The 25,193-nt window shown below is 31.8% G+C and overlaps 1 protein-coding gene and 1 pseudogene across 2 annotated transcripts in view; both read right to left on the bottom strand.

Annotated features, from left to right (window-relative positions):
- LOC148600604 (uncharacterized) overlaps positions 1–25,193 on the bottom strand; it is a 30,725-nt gene that overhangs the window by 4,740 nt on the left and 792 nt on the right. For both annotated transcript variants that reach the window (XM_088557882.1, XM_088557883.1), the window contains exons 2-15: positions 24,680–24,795; positions 24,355–24,460; positions 23,837–23,886; positions 22,803–23,031; positions 17,749–19,404; positions 16,768–16,821; positions 15,775–15,855; positions 14,677–14,745; positions 13,799–13,846; positions 13,395–13,484; positions 12,519–12,566; positions 9,299–9,388; positions 1,588–1,623; positions 400–507 (exon numbers count right to left, since the gene is read on the bottom strand). In XM_088557882.1, coding sequence (XP_088414008.1) covers positions 400–507; positions 1,588–1,623; positions 9,299–9,388; positions 12,519–12,566; positions 13,395–13,484; positions 13,799–13,846; positions 14,677–14,745; positions 15,775–15,855; positions 16,768–16,821; positions 17,749–19,404; positions 22,803–23,031; positions 23,837–23,886; positions 24,355–24,460 — 2,665 coding nt within the window. In that variant the 5' untranslated portion in view covers positions 24,680–24,795. The remainder of the gene's footprint in view (positions 1–399; positions 508–1,587; positions 1,624–9,298; positions 9,389–12,518; positions 12,567–13,394; positions 13,485–13,798; positions 13,847–14,676; positions 14,746–15,774; positions 15,856–16,767; positions 16,822–17,748; positions 19,405–22,802; positions 23,032–23,836; positions 23,887–24,354; positions 24,461–24,679; positions 24,796–25,193) is intronic.
- Positions 4,101–8,751, bottom strand: LOC148600605 (uncharacterized; annotated as a pseudogene).

Genomic DNA, 25,193 nt, shown 5'->3' with positions numbered 1-25,193 from the left:
GATGAGTTCGAATTAGTGAGGGTTATTCTTTAGGATTTATTATCGAACGGACTGACTAGTCAGTTCGAGTGTTTGAGAAATTGAAATCTGAGAAATTCAAGGTTATTTATATTGATTATATACGGGAACATTTTGGTACTTTGAATTGTATTAAAGAAATCCCAGGTGTTCGAGCCATCTAAGTTTGAATGAGTGAAGTTCAACTGTGTGTGTGAAAATATGCATAACCATAAATTGTGTCCCTACAACATACTAGGTTCACTTGATCTTCAGTTAAGTAGTTTGAGACACTCGTAACAATACAATAAAGGGTGGACATACAGACATGTAAACACATTACACCCTCCCAAAATATTATGTGAATTACATGGCAATGTGTTCCAATAAAAGAAAACATACCAGGCAAACGACCCTTTGAATCCAAAGATGATGTATCTTGTATATAATCTTTAAAGTATATTTTCACAATGCCTGCATCTGCCTCGCTCCACTGTACATATCGTCTTTCTATAAATGAAAAATTATATAAAAAAAGTTTAAAATACATACTTCTGAGTGCTTATTGAAATTCTTAAATTAGCATGAGTATCTACAAACAATGTTTAGACAGACAGCAGATATATAGCAAACAATGATGAGATTTATGGGATTGCTTACCGCTTGCTGGCTGTTTTCTTTATAATTTTTTTGCATGTTGACAATAATAGGATAATCAATTGGAAAGAGTCAATAACCAAGATATTATCACGAGTGCAGAGGAATGCCTGGATTTAATAAGTGTGCCGAACTTGTTCCATGCACGAGTTAAATCCTCTAAAGGTCTTGGCACAAGTGATCATATTTTTGGTTATTCACTATAACTAATTGATTATTTTATTTATTATATAGATTTTCTTAATAATTTATCAATATTTTCAACATGCACTTTAAATTCTGTGATTGGCGACTGATATAAAAGTTGTGACATTTTGTCCAAGATTGAAATTATGGAATTTACTTCACAGTATGAATTATTAAAATTTATCACTCTTATAATCTATAAAAAAGAGACATTCTTCTATTCATCTAACAAAAGCAATATACAAAATGTACCAAATATCTGAGCAAACCCTCCAATAGAAGCTCAGAAACATGTTACAAAAATTTCCATTTTGCAAAACCTTAAAAACTGCTAAATTGATTGGTAAACAGGAAATTGATGAGTGAGCAGTCTAAAAAAGAGAGGCAAAATACAAGTAATCATGCAAAAGCAAACATTCAAATTTCTATCCTATAGAACCAGAAATATCTGCTACAGAAAAGTGTAACATACGGATGTATGAACGGACAAGGAGATTGCAATAAAGCCCCCAGTGAGTTGGGATATAATCATAATAACTATGAATCTTACAGATGCAGACCTGTTTATGCTACTTCATGACAAAGCATAGTTTTAACTGTATTTTCAGAAAAAAGAGTCATAAAATCTTTCAATTTGTGTCATTATGGAGAAATTCACAATGCATAGAGCATAATTTACAGCCAAACCTGTAAAAACTGCACTGAAATCTTAAGAGTAAACAAGTCTGCAAGAACAGCATACATTACCTTTCTTTGCACCAAAAATTTCTTTATGCATTATGTCTGAAATTAACAAGTTTTGAAAATTACAATACCTATCAAAATGTGTGCCTTAATAACAGATAATACACAGTCACTAGTTTTTACCCATATCCAAAAAGCAAACCAATATGAACTTTGACAGCTTTTTTCATATATTATCTCTGTACAAGGATAAGCAAAATCAATTACCAAACATTCATTTTCTCTTTTTGTGTTTCATAACATTTAGCAAATACAATTCAGGAAAACCGTCCTAAATTTTAGGTTACACACCACCAATTCATACAATGAGTATTTGAAATGTACACAAAAATACTCCTACACATAAATTACCCCCTGTTCCTCATAGAGCTGTGAAAAAGTTCTCATGTTATTTCAAAAATTTGAACTGTTTCTCAAAGGAAAACATTTCTGCACATTTTATAAGGGCATTTTTCTTCTTGCAATGTAAATCCTAATCTCCATTATGACTTTTAAATAATATCCCTATCTTGTGAAAAAACCTTGGATTTCTCATGCTATTTATAGACCCTTCACTTCTGGTGACCAGTGCTGCATTCCAAGTCTGATGTATAGTCCTCTGTAGGTTTAAAATCAGGCATAGTCCATGGAAGCCACTGAATATTGTAAAATTAGCATAGAAGCCTAAGGGAAGTAGAATTAGTGGTGTCTAGCCTAAACAAAGTAAGCGGACAATAACTTTGATGGAACCATAGAGTTGCATGTGTGGACACTCCTTTTAAGCTTGATACAAATGTTTAACATTGACAGATCCATTTTTGGTCCCTTATTCCTGAACATTAAGTCATAACCCCACAAATTAATACCATCCTTCTGGTATGGCACCTTATGTTACAATTTCATAAAGATCTTTATACTATTGCTCTGCAAAAGTCAAGGAATAATGAAAACAGCATGATGTCATTATGTTAAAGGGGAAGACCACCTTTGTATTAGGTTTGGCTCTTATGATAAATCATACCCACGTAAACAATAAAAAACCTTTAATGCAAAATGTGCTTTTATAAAATGCTCAAGGCTATTCAAAGTTCGATTTTTTTTAATATATGTAAATAGCTACTTGGAGAGCTCTTCTTTCTGAAGGACAATCATAAGCAGACTTTACTGATTATAACCGATAGATTCCGAATGGCTCATGACATCACAAAGTCGGTTTGGTACTGATACAAGTACTGCAAATGATACGTAAAACAAAGAATATACCGTAACTATTTCTACGATCCTGTTTATCTAATCTGCCTAATTTTAAATCGTGATTAATTAGTTAAGAAAAGGAAATAATTTTGTTTCAATTTAATTTTCATGAACATTTAATAGACTAGTTTTGATATTTAAGACTTTCACAATAACATGGTCTACTCCTTCTAACTATTTGTTTTGTGATCATTTAATGATTCATGGATATCAGATTCTGGAAAAAAAAAACAGAAAAAGACTGTGAGCAATGCTCCCTAACAAGATACTCCTCCAATTGATAACATGCACCTTTGATCTCTATATTGATTTTGATTAAAAAAAAAAAAACTCAAACAGGAAGTAAACAATGGGAACATTAAATAAAGATTCAATAAAAAATTCATTCAATTCCATTCAATTGTGTAGGAGGAGTGATGAATAAGAGATGGGTCTCCCCTTGTCCTCATATTCATAAATGAATACGTCCATGTTTTGCTGTGTAAAACCTTCAAATTGATTTGAATCAAAATCTAAAATAGATTGTGCAAAATAGGAGTATGTCAAAAATATTCTGTAAAAGATTTATTCAATTTCATTCAGTGGTGTAGGAGGAGTAACAGATAAAAGATGCCCCCAAGTAATGGTAGGAAGAAAGGACATACACCCCTTTCACTAAACATCCCCCACTTTGCAAGTGGGATATAGAAAAGGATTTTATCAAGAAGCATAGAGAACTGGATATGGTTATAACTAACAACTTTGTAAATGTTGAAGCAATTCTTATCAAACATTAGACATGCAAAATTATGAATGGTCAACCACTAAAAAAATTAAAAACAGTAAAATGGGAAATTTATCAAAGGGGTTGGTTCACTAAGTACCAAATTTGGCCCAAGCTCAGTTTTTGACAAAAGCTTTACAGATGGATAGGTATTGATGAAATTTATATATATAAACTATTAAAATGTCTGAATATCAATTCTGCATTTCCATGGAAACTGACTGAATCTATCATAGGAAAGTCACATTTTTATCATAAAAATGCCATATTTGGCCATTTTATTCATCTTTGGTATTGAATTTCCTTATAACTTTGTATGAGACTTTGTAGTAGAAAGGTATATAATGGAAAATGAACAAAAATTACAACAAAAAATAATGTTTATTTAATGTTTCCATGGAAACCAATCAATTTTTGACAACATCACCATTTCTTACTTCTTAACCAGTGCAATGATGACTCATCTATTTTAATATGTTGTCCTTAAAGTACTTCATTATTAATTACTTTCAGAGAAGCTTTATAGTAGTGAAAATTTTCTAAAATTTACTACACCAGCTACACGACATCCAGCACGACATGTGCAGTACCATGACTGCACATCATTTACAGAAAACCTTATCCACACTAAATATTTTTTGGCAGAAATATGTCTACTTTGAATTTTGATTCTGATCAAGTTTTGTTCTTCTTTATGAATAAATATGGAAGACTCCCTATCCATATACTCCTGAGTGTAGAAAGGAAAGAGTTTAAGCTGGTATACCCCAAGGGTTAAACTTTGAAATTGTTCTTTTCTTCATGAAAAATGTGATGTCACTCTCCTCAATTGCAACCCAATTGGCTGACCTTCTTTCCAAATGATTTGTCTTCACATATTCCTTTAAGGTATTGACCTACAACATAAGATTGTCATAAATAACCTGAATACTGGTAAACAAAATTGTGGGAGGGGAATTGTGACCATTGCTGGTCATACTGTTACTTGACAGTCAGAAACGCTTGTTACATAAATGAGGCTCCAATTTTCAACAAAAAAAGTGAATACTTGTATTATGTGTCCACTTATCCATTCAAAATATAATGTAACTTGATATAAAGTCAGTAAATCCACAAACATTATCAAAATATTACCTCAGAAGCTCTTTGGAACCTGTCTTGAGCTAGTTCTTCATCCTGCTCTGTATTCGATGGACTGCTCAGTGGTGGAAATTACTTATTGGAAATTACACAAACAATTTTGACATAGTCTCCAATAAATGGAACTTGGCTGGTTGGAAGAACACAATCAAGGTATTTGAACTTCTTAATCCTGGCATTGGCTGATTCAACTACCCATCTGATCTGAAATATAAAATGACAGCATAATGCTTATTGATACCAAGTTGTTATAATTACATGATTTTGAGCAACTGACCTCTGTGCTAATTATTGCAATTACAAAAAATAATTTTTTAATTTTTTTTTAAATATCATTTTACAAGTCGAATCAATTCCATTTTATGTGATACTATCATAAGATTATTACATTCATTTCTGTCCTGTTAATAATAAATTGTATGTCTAATCAATATCATACATGTACTTTGGTAAACACAAAGTAAACATTACTGTATACTAAACTGTCAGTAAAGTCCTGTGAAATTTTATATATTCAACAATGCTCATGCAATAACTATAATGATTGTCTTATGATAGTCTTAATTTTTTTGTTATGTAGTATACTTTTAATAATCAATGAAAGCAGATTATGACAGGTTATAAAATTGTAAATAGTACCACAAACAATTTTAAGAATAAGACAAAATTACCTTAGTAACCATTCTGCTTGTATTGGCATCATTGTCTGACATTTGCTTTTCTCCTTTTTTCATAAATGCTGGCATTTCTGTCTGGATACCTAAATCTTCTAACAATGACAAAGAGTCCCTAAACCCACGATCTACTACAAAAATATCGTCTTCCTTTATAAATTCTTTAATGTCATTGATATTTCTTTGCAGCATATGAGTCAAGATCAAAGCATCATTGTTTTTTGCTAGGTATGGACCAAGTATTGCAACAAAGTGTCCAGTTGTTGTTACTACAACCATTGGTTTCACAAGTGGTCTTGACTTATGGAGACTGAAAGATCTTCTCTGGAATGAAAAGTTATTGCTCATTTGGATATATATGTATGTCCCATCTCAAACATGAATGAATTTTTCCCATCTGCACACAGTAAAGACTTGGCTAATGGGTGTGTGTGATTTTTAATAATATCCTATCTTGTAAAACTGTCAAATCCTAAATACAGGGATACAAAAGATTGCATGAATGCATGCCTGACTGTGTGATCAGCACCTTGAATGCTAGATACACTTATTATAAATAAAGTTGATAAGAGCTTATTTGAAAGGGCACATTACAATTTCATCAAAAATATTCCAACAGATGTCTTTGGAGTTCTGGATGAAGTATTTTTAACATGTATGATGATATGTGAACAAAGATCATCAAATTGTTCCTGTGACAGACCTGTAACGTTTGTACAGTCTTCTTTAACAGTACTGTCAAAATTGATCCTATTGTTGGACTTCAGACATGACTCTCTTAAGTGTTCTAACAGTTTGACGATGGATGTTCTGTTTGTTGAGGAATTGGCTTGTGTGTTGATGTTTGTAAATGATTCAGAGGTAAGCATTTTGTGGCTATCTAAATGCGGGCCACAACATATTGCTCCAGCTGGTATTAGTATGTTACTATCAATAAAAGCTTTGAATCAAGTATCTTGTGAGAGAACATACATCTTTGACCCTTGCCTTTTACATACAAAACATCTTGCATGACTCTTTGATGTGCTTGGTATATTCAATAAAACAGAGGGTGGACTTGAAATGGAGCTTAAAATTCTTGGCTTTTTCGATGGCACATAATCAGGATCAGTCATCTGGTTGAACTGTAGTTTCTCTGACTAATTCTAGTATGTTGTTTTCAGACTTGTAATACTTGTGTAAACATTTATTGCAAAGCTTGTCATCCTATGAAATTTCTGTTATAAAAGAACTTTCTCTTTAGATACTTCTTTACAGCAGGGTTGATATTCTTTCTGTTTTTAGGTTTTGTTCTGGCATTACACAAAATGCAGTTGTAGTGCTTCACCATGATGCTGAAAAAAAAAATCAAGATTTAAGAAAACATACTGATATATTCCACATACTATTTAATTGTTAGCTTTTACAATAAAACAATAAAATGGTTCAAAACCTTAAACTGAACTTACTTTAATGTATGTACATTTGATGACAGTATTCTAATTTTCATTTATGACATGTCATAATTATATTTATAACAATTTGTAGATATCTTATATAATTTAGTAGATACCTTTTATTTTTTCATAAGTAACAATATTTTATATACTTTATGAGATATCTTATCATTTTTTTTAAAAAAGAGATATCTTATTAAATATATAAGATATATTAAACTTTACAACAATTGTGACGACTTTTCATTCAGAATTGTCAACTTTCCTTTCACCTGTGGCAACATCCCTTCAGCACCTGCATATGGAGTATTCATAACACAACTCGCACGTTATGCTAGAGGTTGCCTAAATTCAAAACTTTATGTCTTGCGCTAGACTTACTTCTGAAACAGGGTTATGTTGCTACGAGATTGAAGTCATCACTACAGAAGTTTTATGGTCGTCATCATAAACTTGTGGATCGCTACGATGTATCCATCGGCACCATGAAAACTGATTTGTTCAATGTGTCATAGTTTTCCTTTCCTCGTTTGTCTACCCCGGACTTGACTTTTTATGAGCAACTCGGCGGGTGTTTCTAGAAAAGCAGAGGACGCTTACCCTACCGGTGCACCTGGTCCATGCTCCCAGTTTTTAGTGGAGTCCGAGTTGCTCATTTACTTTTGTTACTTTGTATGTATGATTTTAGTTACTTTATGTTCTTTGTTGTGTATGTCTGTTTTCCATGTCTGGTCTTTTTCCCTGGATTACATTCTTTTGATTACCGCTATAACCTTGGTTCCCTTGATTACTCTCTTATACATGTATATTTTCTAAGATATATAATAAAATGTATAATATATGCTAACTCCTTATTAAGATATCTAATAAAGTTTATAAGATATCCTATATATTCTATAAGATTTCTTATAAAAAATGGGAAGTGTTGGCTAAATAATATACAAATATATCTACAAATTTGAATAAATATAAATAAGGCATGCCACTTTAAATTTCAAAGAAAAAATAATGCTGATCTATATTTGTTGATGTACCCTTACTCCATTGAAAAATGCCTTCAAACACTTTTTTTTTAATGTAAAAAACACTTCAGAGTATAATGCTGCAGTAAAAAAATGGCTTAATTTTTTATTTTCCATTTAGTGCTGTCACAACTGATACTTTTGACAAATTTAAAGGGCTTGTCATCATAATGAAAATAAGAATGTGTCAACTGCACTTCACATTTAAATAAAAAATTGTAGCTACATGGACCATTAATTTTCCAAAAGATGTTATTTCAGAAAAAAAATTGGGCCCGTATTATTGGAAGAAATCATTTGGCCCACATGAAAATTCAATTTGCATAAGGAGAAGTTTGCATGGAAATGTTAAAATATTGAAATCAACCCGGGAAGATAATTCGAGATCCGACAGTAAAATATGTTTTTTCTCACTCTTGAATTTTGCTGCCACTGCCAACAACTTGAAGTCATATATCTTAAAGTACATTTATTTTTCTTTGTATATGAATTAAAACATACTAAATGCATAGTAAATTTGGCCAGTTTCAATGTTAGACTTTACAATCGATATGGTCGTCTGCTGCCGCTTCCAAACATATTTCACCTATTCGGTTTACTACTTCATAAAAAGAATAAGGGTAACTGATGTTTATGAACAGATGGCATACTTACATTTCTAATGATGATTACATATTATATTTCTGTACATGATCTGTAAGCAGTTTTGATGAAATCATAAACATCAACATTGTAAAGTTCGTAATCTGGCACGATGATGTCTCTTCGGTTTCCATGGCAAAGTAAACAACAAAAACACGGTCGGAACGGAATGTTCCGATTTGCATAAACAAAACACGCTTCTCAAAGTTAAACAACATAAAAATTTCAATAGAGCACATTTCTCGAACTATTAGATATTGAAGGTGGACGTAGATATATAAGATATATAAGAGACGATTTTATCATAAAGATACAAAGATGTTTGACAGCTGCATTGATACTACATTTTTCGTTTGAAGTAGGTAAATCGGGGAAAAAACTTACCAAACGATCATACCATCGATAAGACATGGCTACTTTTTTCACTGAAGTGACAGAGAACTTTTTCTACAATATCATTTTGTTGAAAGACGACATTCAAAGTTTGTTATGAGCAACAAATATTACTGCTGGGTGAATTTTGAATTTTCAAGAAATAGTTGGGCTGAATATCTTGAAAAGTGAACAAACCCCTTTCAAAGAAAACTCACAAATCAATAAAAAGACAATCCACTGTAGTTTTGTGGAAATTGGTTTAAGTGTATTTGACATTCTGTGTAAAGTGTGAACAAAAAATATACAGACAGACAAACAGCATTGTTCCTTTACATGAGAAGAACACAACAAAATAAAAATCTTATTAAAACAATGTCCCACTTTCTTAAAGATGCAATTGTTATTAGACTTTAAACAGTGATGACTTACCTTTCACTTCTTTCATCAACTCATCACTTTCAGCTCCTGTTTCATCACTCTCTAAATCATCACTACTTTCACTAAAACTTTCTTTAGGATCTTCAAAACAAAAATAAAGAAAATTATTACTGGCTTTTTGCTGTTTGACCTGTAAAGGAACAAATTACCACTTATACATGTGATTATGCATATTACTATTTTCCTCTTAGAAAAATTTTCATGACTATGCCCTCAGCACAGAAAACTCACATACTTCCTGACTTATGTAAACATTTATGGAAACTCTTAATACAAAATTATCATCAAAATATTACCGGTATAACATCGAAACATGAACTTACAATTATTTATACTACTTTTCTATGCTCCCAGTTTTTAGTGGAGTCTGAGTTGCTCATTTTCTTTTGTTACTTTGTATGTATGATTTTAGTTACATTATGTTCTTCATTGTGTATGTCTGTTTTCCATGTCTGGTCTTTGTCCCTGGATTACATTCTTTTGATTACCGCTATAACCTTGGTTCCCTTGATTACTCTTTGCCAGTTGAAATCCTGACATTATTGTTGTTACTCTAAGAAAGATAGAACTCCTAGATGGAAAAACATAGTGCTTGGTAGAGATCCATCATACATATACTTTTAAAAAAATGAATTCCAAACTATCTTCTATATACACCAAATAAGGTGTCAAAATGCTGGATTTTGTTTGTGTCAACATCATACTTGTACAGAGTGGTGAAAATGTTTTTCAACAGACATTTAGCATTCAAATGGAAACATATTGTGCTCAGCTACTCAGTGACTTATTCCTTCACTCTGAAGCTGACTTAAGAGCTCATCTGATCAAAAAGTAGGACATTGTTTAGCAAGTTATTTTGACTCAGTTTCCACTATACAGATGATGTTTTGTCTCTAAACAATCTAGATTTGGGGGTTTTATATTTCACATATCTACCACAAATAACTTGAATTAATGATATTTTGGAATCAAGACTCATATCTTGACCAACCCTTAGAGACTGATGGAATAGGAACACTCATGATTAAAATATAAAACAAAGCTTATGGGACTTCTTCTTTCTTATTTTATGCAGATCTTTTCAAAACCATGTGGGCTTTTGTACGGTTTTAGGCTTCTTACAGTTAGGCTTCTGGAATAGAGCTATGTTGCTAGAAGATTAAAGTCATCACTACAGAAGTTTTGAAGTTTTATAATGTATCCATTTGCATCGGGTGAGGAATGAATTGAATACCCTGCCATAATAAGTTTTCTTTTGTCTACCCTAGACATGAAATTTTATGATCAACTCAAGAGGGTAAACAAGCAGAGGGCACTTACCCAATCAGTGCACCTGATTCTTGTTCCCAGTCTTTATTGGAGTCAGGTTGCTCATCACTTTTGTTTTTTATGTGCTTGTTATTCTAGTTTTTTTTCTAGTTATGTTCTTTTATGTGTAGGTTTATTTAAATTGTCTAGTCATTTCCCTGGATTATGCTCTTTTTTATTACCATTTAATTCCTTGTTCCCTTAATTTCTGTTTGTCATAAATAATTTAGGTCTTTGCTTTTACATCAGACTAATTTGTTTTATGTGTTGAAGATGAAGTATATCTTTTAACTCTTTATACATTTAAGTTATACAAAAACTGTAAAATGTTATTTGTAACAAGCATTCTGGTTGGTTGACCCTCATCAGACAAATCAAGTCATTTCTCATTACCTATTTTGGTACTCTTATATCACTTATGCCACTTGGTCTGCAGTATATATAATTTAAAATGAATCAAAACTTGGGTAAGGAATCAATATTAAATGGAGTATCCTACATAGGTGTTAACTCTCCTGTTTCTGACTGGAGCCTCCCGATATTTCATAACAAATTTTGGAATTTCCCATTTCCCATGTGTGAATCCTAGCAGGAGCTTAGAAACTCAATAATGAACGAAAAGTTTTTTTTCAAATCAAAGTGCTGTTAGCACTGGAGGTTTTTGGTTCTAGTGAGAATTTTCAAAGATAACATGATGTAAATTAAAAATCGTAATCATACATTTGTGTTTCCCACATTATCTAAAACTATTTTCCTATCTTGTAGAATGCACATGACAATCTTTACTACTGATTTCTGAGGTATAAAATGTATTCAATAGTTAAGCAATGTTCAACTTCACAAATTTATAAAATTTCGTTCCATTTACCTTTTTCAAAACTTTTTTTAATTTTTAATCTGTCCGGAAGATAATTTGTGTTTACATTCAATAATTATTTTAACTGAGTATTTTTCCTTAACTGTATTTATACTCAAATAAAACCCATTTCAGCTGAAGAAGATAATTTCTTAATGAACAAAAGATTTTCCAAAACTAAACACTTTTTACAATTTTAATTTTCCCACTAATTTTACTTGGATAAATCCACTCCTCTCAACTTTTTGTCAATTAATAATAAAATATTAATGATAGGATAAACATTTTGACTGATACATATACAATGTATGTAAGTGTGTTAAAAGAAACATGCTTAATTCATCAAATGTTTCTTGACACATTACAGCAAGAATAAAATTCACTAATTGAGTTTTATTCCTAATCATCTTTCAAAGCGAAATAGGAGTCCCTCAAATCTTCAGTTGATTTTAATCTTATTTTGCAGAAATAATAGAATTGAGCTGAACAATTGCCAGAAACATATTATACGGTTATAAGGAGTTATTGAATGATATAAAAAGAATTATATAAGGAATACACTTTTGTGTAGAATTCTAAAATAGTAGGAAAGTTCCAGGCATTGCCCGATGACATAAGCTATTTTGATCCTATAAAATCAAAAACTGCCAAAAAAAAAAAAGAATTCCAATCTGATGTTGTAATGTTTGAAAATAATTTGTTACAAATTCTAGTATACAATGTAGCTTTGTTACAGAAAAGTTGGTATGCTATGAAAATCACAATCATTTTATCAAATCATAGATCTGTAATTAAATACTAGTCTATAATCAAATTTCATGCTTTCTGTAATTTTTAAGAGAAAGATCTGCTTATTTGATTTTCCAAATGTATAGAGATAGGGTCTGCTAGAAATTAAATTATAAGAAGAGGTGTATGAGGTACAAACTGTAACAAAGCAGGCCATTTTGTGTTACCTTTTAAAACAACAGAAAAATTCCTTAAATCTAATTTGCTAAGGGTCATAATTCTCTATTAGAATCTAATCACTAAAAATCAAATACATACATTTTCGTTTTTTACCAACTCTACTTCTTCTGGCTGTTGAAGTAACCCCTAAAGATAAAATAAAAACAATATCACACTGATTTTACTTTATTATAAACTCTACAACTGACATTACAATTTCATCCTTCAATTATAACTGACCATGCGGAACTATGAATTAAAATTGATTAAACTTATCACTACCATTGCTTTGAGTAGTATGTTATGCTAATTAAAAATTTTTCTTAAGTAGTTTTATCAAGAACTTTACAAGAACAGTAAATGCTCAACAAAGAAATCTTCAACAGCTAAGAGTAAGATATTAAGTTCTTCCTGATTGATTTGTGATATGACAGTATCCTGATGTTTGTCACAATAAAATGTTTATAAGAACTTCTCCGGTGAGTAATAGTGCATGTAATGTTTATATTTATGTGAGAGATATCCCACCATTTAATCACTATATTCTGCCATGCCTCAAAGAGGGAACAGCAAAAATTAAAGACAAAAGGTAGAATCCTTAACATGAGCAGAACATCACCACAAAATAAAACTCTTATGACAGTGAATACACTGCAGGGAATAGAGTTAGTCTTCCTCTGATTAAACAACAATCACCTGATGAACGTCCTTAGGTAGTTAAATGTAAAACTGAGATTTAAACATTCTATCAAACAATAATTAAAGGAATGATACAGAGTTTAAATGATGCTAATTGTGGCAATAAATAACCAAGATATTTCATCAGATAATGGTTCTTCAACCAAAAGAAGACCAACTCCATCCTGAGTTAACTGTATTCCCCCCTGTAAGACAATGTCCCCGTCTACAAAATGACACAATATATCAATATTTTACATTTAAGCAAGGTTTGAGCTCAAGAAAGTAATGACTTACCTTTCACTTTTTTCATAAATTCATCACTTTCAGCTCCCGTTTCATCACTCATTAAATCATCACCACTTTCACAAGCACTTTCTTTTGGATCTTCAAAACCAAAAAAAAAAAAAAGAAAAACATTGCAACAAACTTTTGCCATTTCATCTGTAGAGGAACAAACATGATATCTGTGAGTGATGGCTCAATCACTTGTGCTATCCCAGCTTTCAATCATGATATGAAGAAAATGTAGAAAGTCCTCAATATACAGGAAGTTGTCATCTAATTTTTCAAAAAATGGATTCAAAAGTATGGAATGTTTTTGGACCACAGTATATCAAACCCATATATTCTATAAAAACTTTTTTTAGATTTCGCTATCATAGCTCCTTTTGGGAGCAAATTAACAATCAAATACATACATTTTTGTCTTCTTTCAACTTTTTGTCTACTGGCCTTTGAAGGTAAGCCTAAAATTAAAAATAAATGAATCATCAAAACAGAAGTTGAGGAACAAATTGAGGAATTAGTTTATAAATTCTAGGCAAACCCCATGATCCGTTTGACTATGGTGTTTAAAGGGATATCATCAAATGTTCAAATAATAATGATGTTTATCCCTATGCTTAAACACAATAAATACAAACAAATAATTAGAGACCCTGGACTAAGGGGTTACCTGCTGTTGACCTCGTTAAATGCAATATTACCTTGTTTAATTGGCAAAGGATTAATAAATGTTCCAAATCCTTAAAGATGTTGTTTGAGATGTGTTTAGACAGATTACATATGACAAGATACTGCATCTTCCGACCGGATCGATAGATCAGATGATTATATAAGCAGTGTCCAGATTACTATATCAAGGAAATATAAGAGTGATTGTAAGAACTAGCTAGGGGAAGTTGGAATGTTGATTAGATCAGACATTTTAACCTGTTCTGCTAACTGATTCATACACACAGATCATCATGCACTTAAAATGAATAGGTCCAGGTTCATGTATGTCTGTCTGGTCTTTGTCCCTAGATTGCATTCTTTTGATTACCACTAGAACCTTGGTACCCTTGATTACTCTTTCAGAATGTTTTTGGTAGTTAGTGACACAAACAAATTGAATTAATTCCTGTTACAAGCATCACTTAATAACTATTTCTGTAAGAAAATATGCTTGGAACTAAACCTGTTTCCCAATAAACATTTTATCTTTAAACTGCTTTTCTTTATATCAAGCAACTAAAACTTTAATCTTTTTTGTACACAAACAAACATATGTTTTGATTCTTTAGCTAAATAATACCTGATTCTGTACCACTTCTGATGGAGCCATCCCCACTAGACTCTTGCCCAAAATAATTGGTTTGGAAAACTGAAAAATATAATCAATAATTCTGAATTGTGTGGCTGCATTTGAAATCTCCAGTACAGAATCTTAATAAGCAAGCTGTTGATAGTCAAATGGTTGTAAATGAAACTCAGGTGTGACTCTATATACATAATACAAGACTGTGAAAAATTTTTAAGAATTATTTCTATCTAATTTGTACTTGCATTTTTATTTTAAACACAGACTGCACATGAACAGAAAAACAACTTATATCACCAGTAACAAAATCATATTTTAATATGATGTCCTTAAAAGGCTTTGAGACTGTGGTTGATTTTCAGTTGCTTTATGAGCAGCATGCAACTTATTGGCCATGGCTTGTGTGTGTAAATTACTGCCCATCTTAAATCATGTTTTTCATTCATTTTAGAAGCATGAATGAACATCAAATTCGTATTTAATAAAAATATTAGAAAAAGTATGTAATATACTGTAAAAAGCACTTACGCACGTACACATTACATTTAGCACTTGTCACGTGCGCCATCATGTATGAAAACAAACAATAACAATCGTCAATGAATGAAAAGTTGTACCTGTCCATGTGTAAACGCTATGACCTTAATATATTGCAAACAACTATTGCCATATCTAACCTCATCCTACTTAATGCCCATTTCCTTCATAATAAATAATACAAAGCACTAAGCTAGTGACCGTTTCAACTGATATGGCATAAAGTGTACATACAAATATGGACAAATATGGCAGGTCTAAAGTTCCCGTAAAAGTCATGAAAATGTAATAAAAAAATAACCGTAATTGTTATTATTAGATTCAAAATAAATCATTTCCGAAATTTGTTACATAATTTTACAACTTATTCAACTTGTATATTCACTGATCCTACAAAAAAACAAAACAAAAACAAAAAAACACTTTCACCATGATTATTTGTAGCACAAAAAAAGTCAAAACAACCATTAATTAGGCAAATAATTATTAAGAAATGATTAAGTGGTTAATGATGTGATTAATACTATCTCTACCCAAATGCTTTCAAGTACAAACCATTCCAATCTATATCATCATTGTCAACATCAAGATTACCAACATCACCACTTTGAGTACTCCCCGAGTTCTCATTTTGAGCTGTAACAAATAAAAGCAATGAGACAATGTTTAGAACTAGGACAAAAAATTCAAATTAGACTAATGAAACTTCATCTAGTACACAAATTAACTAAAAGGATACACACAGAAAGTGTGAGTGATTGCATTAAAAAATAAAGTTGCACGTGTTGTTATGCAATGTATGTATGTACAAATGTATATACCTTCACTTGTACAGGAAGTTGATAATGGACAGAAACAAAAATTGCTTATGTTTGCCATATCTATCTAAAGCCTCACATTTAAAATTGCTCCACCCAGTGGGAGTGGGATTCAAACATTTTGTAATAAAAATTTTTTATTATCCATCATTTCATATAATGAAAAATTGCAGACCCACAGAACAGTTTTGAGATATTCAACTTTTGCTCATTATGAAACCTATAACTATCTCATGTGGACAGACATTGCATTAGTAATATTTAATGAGTAATAAACCTTAATCTCTCTCAATATTGATCAATGGATCAATGTTATATTTGGTATGTGGCTTTAGATAGTGGAGGGTTATATTGTAAGCAATATTGGATGGTTTCCATTACTGAACATAAAAAGCAAAAGTTGAATATTGCAAAACATTTCTCTAAAATTTCATTAAAATCCCTTGAGCAGTTTGGGAGAGATGGGCTGACAAGAAATAGGGACAAGCAGTCTGACATACTGGATAGGGAAGTTCCTATAATTCCCGCAAAAAAAAAAAAAAAAAAAAAAAAAAAAAAAACCTTTGTTGCAAATGGTATAAAAAAGGAAGTCTCCCCGTAAAATCAGTTAAGGGCTAAGAGGCTCAGTGATGACCACATATACTTCAATATTTCCATCTGTACAGAATGCAATTATAGATGAAAGAATTTTTGTTCATAAAGCTATTGCTAACATATGTGTACTTCTTACCTGGCCAATCATCTTTTACTAATGCCTTTTCTCTTTGCATAGCTGAATCCAAGCCTGAAATTTTTTTTTTTTTCAAATTATTCAAAAATTTCATCAGTTTTCTTCTTGTCATTACGTTTTCTCCAAAACTGATATACCAGAAGTACAAAAAAACAATAGATCAGAGAAACTTCTGAAACATTACTTACTATCTACAGTGGTTTCTTGTTTTGTTGTCTACAAAGAGTTTAAATATTAACATTTTGATTTCTATAAAATTTATCATTTTTTAGCATAACAAAGCAAAACTGACCATTTTGTATAACCCACATTTTTTGTAACTTGGTATCTTAGCTGTGCCCCTAACTATGAACTTCTTTAATGGTATCCCAACACCCTAAACACATGTATGTAAATAACAAATGGTGCTATTGACTGATAATGCTAAAAAATGTTGATTTCATATTAGAAATACAATTCCTTGATATTTAATTTTCAAAGGGTGTTAAATGTTATGTTATTAAAAAGTTGGCTTATCTCCCATTGGATGAGTCTACCAACAGAAATTGTATTCTTTATGTGTATCAATATAGTATTATAGCAAATGTTCCCAAAATATTTCATCACAATCCCTTTGATTAGTGCTATCAAGGCTTTCATATGTAAAAACCTTTAGTTGTATTATCTCCCTTTGAAGACACAAAGTCCTATGTTTCCTTCATGCACATCTACATTAAATTACAGGAAGAGTTGCCTTTACAAAAACTGTTGACTGGGTGATTCCTATATACCATAAAAATCTGTGTGAATTGGGTATAATAATTAACTGATGAAAAATCTAGTTTTTTTTTTTTTTTTTTTTTTTTTTTTTTTGGGGGGGGGGGGGGTGGGGGCTGAGTGCATGTTAAATATCTATCCACAGATAACATTAGCAAGAACAGGTTAATGCTTCAAAAATGTTAAAAGTAGTTTTAGAACAGAATTTGAGGACAGGGTACTTACCCTGATCAATATTACGCAGAAATCTGCCAACTTTTGTAATTTCTTCTATCCCTAAAGGACATTGATAAACATGTTTATTGATTTCTTCAGAATGTCCCATATGTCTGTAAAAAGCTTCTTTTTCAGTGTCTGGATGATCTAACCTTGCATAAACAGTTGACATCCAGTGTCTCATTTGTGTTGCATTAATTTTTTTTGATAATCCTGCCTGATCACACACCTGGCTCACACAGTTCCAACCAGAAGCATGAAAACGTGAATTTTTTATATGTGGAAATAGGTAAATATTATCAGGTGATATACCAGCTGCCTGCCTGATCACTGGATCAGCCAGTTTCTCTAGAGCTTTCCATGTGTCTTTAGGAAACAGAATAGGCACAGTCTGGTTCACACATTTACCAGACTGATATGTCAGTTTGTGACTTTTTAAAAGGTCTTGCTCTTCTGGGTTTGTGACGCAATTTTTCTGGTTTTCATTTATCCAAACATCATTTCTGGCATTTTCCCACTCTTTATATGTAAGTCTACATGGTTCACCTCCTTTTCTAGCATTATAAAGTGTCAATCTACTAACAACAAGATTTCGTAACAGGATATATTCACTTTTCTCAAGAAATTCATAATGGTCATCAATACTCTTCATTTTCTGCACTGTGTAAGTCTGGAGTTTCTTCACATCTTGCTCATCTGGTAAATTTTTTGGACGCCGTAATTCCTGTTGCCTATTTTTCTTTATATTGTATTCAGCACTATGAAACATTACTGCCTTAAAATTTGAAAACAAACTGTTGAAATCATCAACATCATTAACCAGCTCTTTTTTTTTCTCCCAAATAAACTTTCCCCGTAAATGCTGCGTAACATTTTTAATTAGATGCCCAACATTTCTTTTTGTACCTGATTTGATTCCACCATCTTCTTTTTGGGCTATTTCATTAACTGCATCCATAAATATTTGGAAATTATCTGCTTTGAACATATCTAATGATGTTGTTACATTTATGTTATTTTTTGCAACTTCCTCTTTAAAATGAAAGAAAAGTTTTGCTAACATTCTCATTGCAGCCATAATTGTCTTGCGGTTTTGGTCGGACTTATCTATATTTGCCTGAACAATTCTGAAAAGATGGTAACCAAACTCTTTGATATATGTGTCACTCCTACAAAAATTTCCAATTTCATCTTTCCAAAAATCCTTCAAAATATTCTTTTGAAATGCCTCACTAAAAGTTATGTTATCACTCAGAATTTCCAACTGAATACCTGCTGGAGTATGTGTGTTTCCTTCTGCTGCACTGCAAATACTGACATGTTTTCTGAAATGTTTTCTGACAAAATATCCCTTACATAGTGAACACACTTCTCTGGCATCCCCTTGATTAATTTCTCCTGCTTCAGCTGATTTTTTTCTTGACTTCCTTTCTTTCATTAAACTAGAAGGATCAAAGTTTTCTTCCTTCAGTTTATCTAAATTATATGCATGACAACCCTTCCTTCTCAAAAGATTGAATGCTTGATTCCTATCTTTAGCAGGTAGTTTCATGGCTGCCATCACCTCATCTTCATCCTTATGTACACTTTGAATATGCCTGGTTAACCGTGCAAACATCTTGCCTCCACAAAAGGGACATGGTCTTTTGGGGTCTTTTTCACCACCTACAATCACAGTAAACCTCAATTAATTAATGATCACCTTCTAAATTATTTATACTCAGAAAATTTTGTTAAGAAAACAGGCCAAAAGAATTAAAACTTAAATCATTACAGTATAATAGGTTATAACAAATATGCTTTTAGCACACTTCCATGTCTGGTATTTGTCCCGGCATTACATTCATTTGATTTCCGCTAGAATCTTGGTTCCTTTGATTACTCTTTCAGATACAGCAAAGCATGTTTTGTTTCTTTAATGCAACGTTGATATTTTTCTAACTGCAATAAACCCTAATCAAACTAATACATGTAGACATATTAGTTATTCATGGGCAAGCAATTAGGCCTCTTGGGAGCAATTGTTTTTGAAGTAATGAAGTGTGAAATAAAAAAATTCTTTCCAACAAACCTCCTCATTTTAAACTATAGTTTTAAACTAGATAAGTTTCCCTTGAATGTGCTGTGTACATAATTGAAATATTTAATACATTGTTTGTTATGTGTCACCTTTTGGATTATAAGCTTTCCTATTTACCCCTTACAACGAATTGGTTATATTATATCATGTTATCAGACACAAGCTTTTCTATACAAAACAACAAACTTGTCCAGAGAAATTTGTTCTAGATGAAATGTACTGTCAATTGCTAATGATACACATATTTTCTATATAGGGACATACAAAATAAAATATTTTGCAAAGCACAGCTAGAAATGCCTGCAAAGATTGAAACCTGAATATAGCTCTCAACTTTTGACTGTTATTTAGTATTTGACACAAAATATACAATAAAATGCTTCACAGGGTGCAGCATGATACAACCACAGAGGTCAAACCCTAAACAGTTGGGTTAAGTTTGGACATACCATCTCATGAAGATTTGAATTTCGTTATGATTTAATATTTTGACACGGGATAAGAATTTAACTGGAATCACAAGTGGTCACTTTTTGGCCCCTTGTTCCCTAACGGTTCCAGTCAAAACCTTCAAAATCAATCCCAGCCTTCATTTGGGGTTATGGAACCTTATTTTATGACATCAGAGCAATTCAATCCTTTTTACTCAAGTTATCATTCAGAAATCAGTATTTGTTTCTGGCCCTTTTTCTTAATTTGCTCATATCATTTCCCCAAAAATCAATCCCAGTCTTTCCTTTTGAGGTTGGTCACATCGTAGTAAAATTTGTATGAGATCCTTTCACTTTTACTCAAGTTATTGTCAAGACACAAGGAAATGCTAGTTTCAGGCCCTTTTCATCCCTAATTTAAAAAGATTCATGTGCTAACCCAAGGAGCTAAATATAGAAGGATTTGTATCTTGCATGGAAGATTTCATTATACTAGCCACAGCTACTTGCCGCCTATACAGTCAAAATTAGGTCATATAAAACATTGATATCACAAATGCAGGTGAAGCTACAGCTATAAACATCCTTATATACACCCTCAGACTATTTCTATCAATTTGAAAGAAATTTTATGATGATTGTTTGGGTTTTGAAGGAGTTAGAGCTTTAATTTAGGAGGGAATGACTTTCTGGAGGGCGTGACTCCAACCGCCAATTTTTTTATATCAACAGTTGGTCAAATAAAAATGTTGATTTCATGCAAGAACGGGAGGCTACAGCTACAAAATTTCTTATATACACGATCAGACCATTTCTGATCAATTAGAAATAAATTTTATGATGATAGATCAGATTTTGAAGAAGAAGGAGTTTAAATTTTAAATGAATAGGATAACAGCCCTCGAAGGCGGGGCTACGCAGTCAGGAGTCAAAACAAAGGCTTGTATAAATGTTGATATCACAAATACAGGGAAAGCTACAACTATAAAACTCCTTGTATACACCCTCATACATACTATTTCTGATAAATTTTTAACAAATGTTATGACGACTGATCGGGTCTGGAAAAAGGAGTTTGAATTTTTGATGAGGAGGGAAGTACACCTGCGAAGGTGGGACCAGGTTGAAAATTTGATAAGAGATTAAGGTCTCGAATATCGAGGAATTAATCAGAACAAAACAATAAAAAAGTCTGGAGGCAACTTGAGGTGGGATATTTTTTTTTAAAACCATTTAGGTCAGAATACCTAAATTTATCATGATGAAATGTTGAAGCAAAGAAAATTGTCCGCCATTAAACAGGGCACTATCAGAATCAACAAAATGTGTCATGGGTAATCTTGCTGTATATCGCCCCACGCAACATATTTATTATTGTACCATGTACAATTGTGTGAGATTCCAATCCCTGATATATAGAAATCATTGATTAACCACTAAAATCAATTCCAGTTTACCTTTGTTGGTATGGCACTCTGTGATACAGTTTTAAAGTGATCATTTCATCAACAGTCAAATAATTGTTTGGAAAGCAAGAAATTGCATGTTCTTGGCCCCCTTTTTGGCGTCTCTTTTATTTACAATGGACATGTTTTAACAACCAAAATTTATTTAGTCTCATCATATAGGTATAGAATATTGTGAAATAATATCATAGACATTTCTATGCTTTTACTTGAATTATAGAAGTAAATTCAACAAAATGCTAGTTTTTGCCCATTTTTTGTCCCTAAATTCTAAATTTATGCTTGGCACCATAACCCCCCAAAATCAATGCAAATCTTCCTTTTGTGGTTTGTAATGTTGATATAAAACTTTATTGGGATCACTGACTTGGACTTTTTTGGCCCTTATGCTTATGGTTGGGGCTGTAACCTCCACAATTATTTCCAACCATTATTTTGTGGTTTAAAACCCTGTTATAAATTTTTATTAAGTGTCATTGATGTTGCTGCAAGAGTTTTCAAGTTATATTCTGAAATCAGAAAATCACTCCATCTTTGAACAATTTTAGTCCCATAACTCAAAAACAATACATTAGAAATTTATCAAAATCATAAGGGAGCTCACATCAATAGATAGAAACTATTCACCAAAGTTCATAAAAAAATTGATGGCATTTTTGAGATATTGTGCAAAGTGCAAACAACAAAAAGACTGATACCATAATACTACAACACATCCCATCTATAGAGACTGTGTGTAAAAAACTACGAAGATAAAGATATTTTGCATAAACAATTTAGATTTCAAAAGCACTACAGTTGTCACCAGACAAAATTTACCAGTAGAAGTATTAGATATTAGGGACAGGTCTCCTGCATCATATTCATAAATGGCAACGACAATCAAAATTGATTTTGCACAAATTCCAAATAAGAGCTACTCAAGACTGGAATATGTAATAAATATTTAGTAGTGAATGAGGAGTGATGGATCAGTTAGTTACCTATGTGACCACATATTAATAAACCATAATGTCTATGTGAGAGATAATTAAATGAAGTAATCATCATTCTTGTGTTCCATCTGAAATAACTTAAGTAACTTACTTTTTGTTGAAGCGACAGTATTTAGTTCTGCTGTTTGGTTTTCTGGACATAAATCATTCAGTTCTGCAGTTTGGTTTTCTGGACATAAATCATTCAGTTCTGCAGTTTGGTTTTCTGGACATACATTATTCAGTTCTGCTGTTTGGTTTTCTGGAAATACATCATTTGATTCTGCTGTTACGCCTTCACAAAATAAGTCCATTTGTTCAATTGTCTGGTGCATATTTTTCTAAAAGATAAGATGATACGTAATAACCCAGTATGTAAGAAGACAAAGGCAAGCAATGTATCTAATTAAAGAACCTTAGTGAGCACGCTCACATACCCCACACGTCCTAATGTTGGATACTCAAGCAAATTTGTTTGTAAGAGAAATATATGTAGAAGGACCCCAATAAAAATAGGAATAAGAGCTTTTTTTCAGGCTTTAGACCTTTCTCTTTTAACTAAATTCTGTTACACATTCTTTTTTTAAAACCCACAAAACATGAAGTACGCAAAGACATCATCAAAACCCCAAATCATCCCAAGCCTACCTTTTACTGTATGGCACTTTGTGATAGAAATTGTTAAGATACTGAAAATGCTTGTTTCTGGTCAAATTTTACCCCATTTCCTACATAGTTCAAGCAAAACCTCTGCTTTCTTTTTTTTAATATAGCACCTTGTAGTACAATGTCAGAGATCCATATACTTGTACTGAAGTTACTGCCTGGACACCAAAATGAGAATGGCAAAGTTTCATGGTTTATCTTTGTTAAGGCAGTCAGCCATATTCAAAAACAGAAAACAATGCTGTGAATATCTTAGATACATGTACATATCTAACAGTTATCTCTAGTTTTCAAATTATATTTTTCTATTTTTTCATGACAAGTGACTTTTTAAAATCAGACCATGTCAATATACAATCCTATGTAATAAGAAAATTTATGATGTCAAATCATGGAAATTCAATGGCTAAGTCTACATGAAACAGGAATTTAATATAATTTTTCTTTAAATGTAAGAAAAATGACAGATGATGCACTCACCATAGTGATTTGTCCTTGCCTTGATAATATTTGTTGAAGTTTTGTCAAACCTGAATTATAACAAATATATGATATGAAACTACAAAAGAGTGAAATCAAAACAGACAGAAACAAAAAGACAGATAAATTGATTCCATTGTACTGTGATTTTATTTAAGTTTGTCTTTACATGTATCAATTTTTGTGGTTAGAGAAAATAAAACATTTCATTGGGTACTTGACTTTGTAGTTCACAGGTCAATAAAATAGATAAATAGAGGATTGATTACTCTGTGTTTCTGCCAAATAATGACCAACGAAAAACAAACATTTTTAGTTGAAGAGTTTGAAGGTAATTATTTTTGCTGATACCCACCTCACAACACTACTAATTGAGATGAAGTTATTTCAATTACTCAAGGAAGGAATATATAATGGATACAAAGCACTAGCATAAGCTTACTTGGACCAAACTTTGTTCCAGTGAGGCGTTAATGTGTTAACTTTGACTCAAGAAAATAAAAAATATTAATAAATACCCTCAACATTAAGGATAACTGAACCTATGTGCAGTCTGAACATTATGATATCATCCTCTGTCATAACAAAAGCAATATCTTGATCAGCCAAGATAGTTTCTGCCATCTGAAGCATAAAGATCATCTTTACAAACATTTGTTCATGCAATATCTATAGAGACAGTTATCATTACAGAGTATTCTAAAATGAAACTTTGACATATTATAAATTGCAATATCTACTCAATAAAATGGCATCTATGATAGATAACAAATTTCCAAAACTGAAAGCATTTTTCTAACTAGAGTAACATTGGCAAAATAAGTTTGAAGAGTAGATACATACCTTTAGAACATAAACGCCACATGATATGCTATCCCTCTGTTTCGAATGGTCTAGAATTCTAACATTCCAAATGCCTTCACCATCTAACAGAAAATCTGATCTCTCTTATAAAAGAGCTGAATTAGAAAAGATTGAAAATCAATGATAAAACAATAATGATTAATGACAAAAACTCAAAATGCTCTGTTGAACCCCATCATGTTATATCTGTATAATTTTGGAGGAATCTGTTCAAGCATTCAATCCTGAACACAGATTGTACAACTTTTATGCTGTTTATTTAAAAAAAGTGTTGTTTGGGCTAGCTGCAGCATGCCCTGTAAGTGGATGATTTCCACTTTGTTCATTGTAGAGGTATAGATGGCCTTGAGCTGACATTTATCATACTGGTGGTGTTGTTGTCTCTTTGACATATTCACCATATCCATTCTTGTTAAATAATATGATGAAGGTGAAACCTTGTAACGCTCCTGAAGAAACATTGATTAAAAACAACTTCCATAATTTTCCATAA

Source organism: Perna viridis, chromosome 13 (assembly GCF_037379345.1).
Source record: "Perna viridis isolate PV_CMFRI_1.1 ecotype Kerala chromosome 13, ASM3737934v1, whole genome shotgun sequence".
Taxonomy (NCBI): Eukaryota; Metazoa; Mollusca; class Bivalvia; order Mytilida; family Mytilidae; genus Perna; species Perna viridis.
Note: the sequence above shows the minus strand (reverse complement) of the source record. Positions and strands in the feature narration are given on the sequence as shown.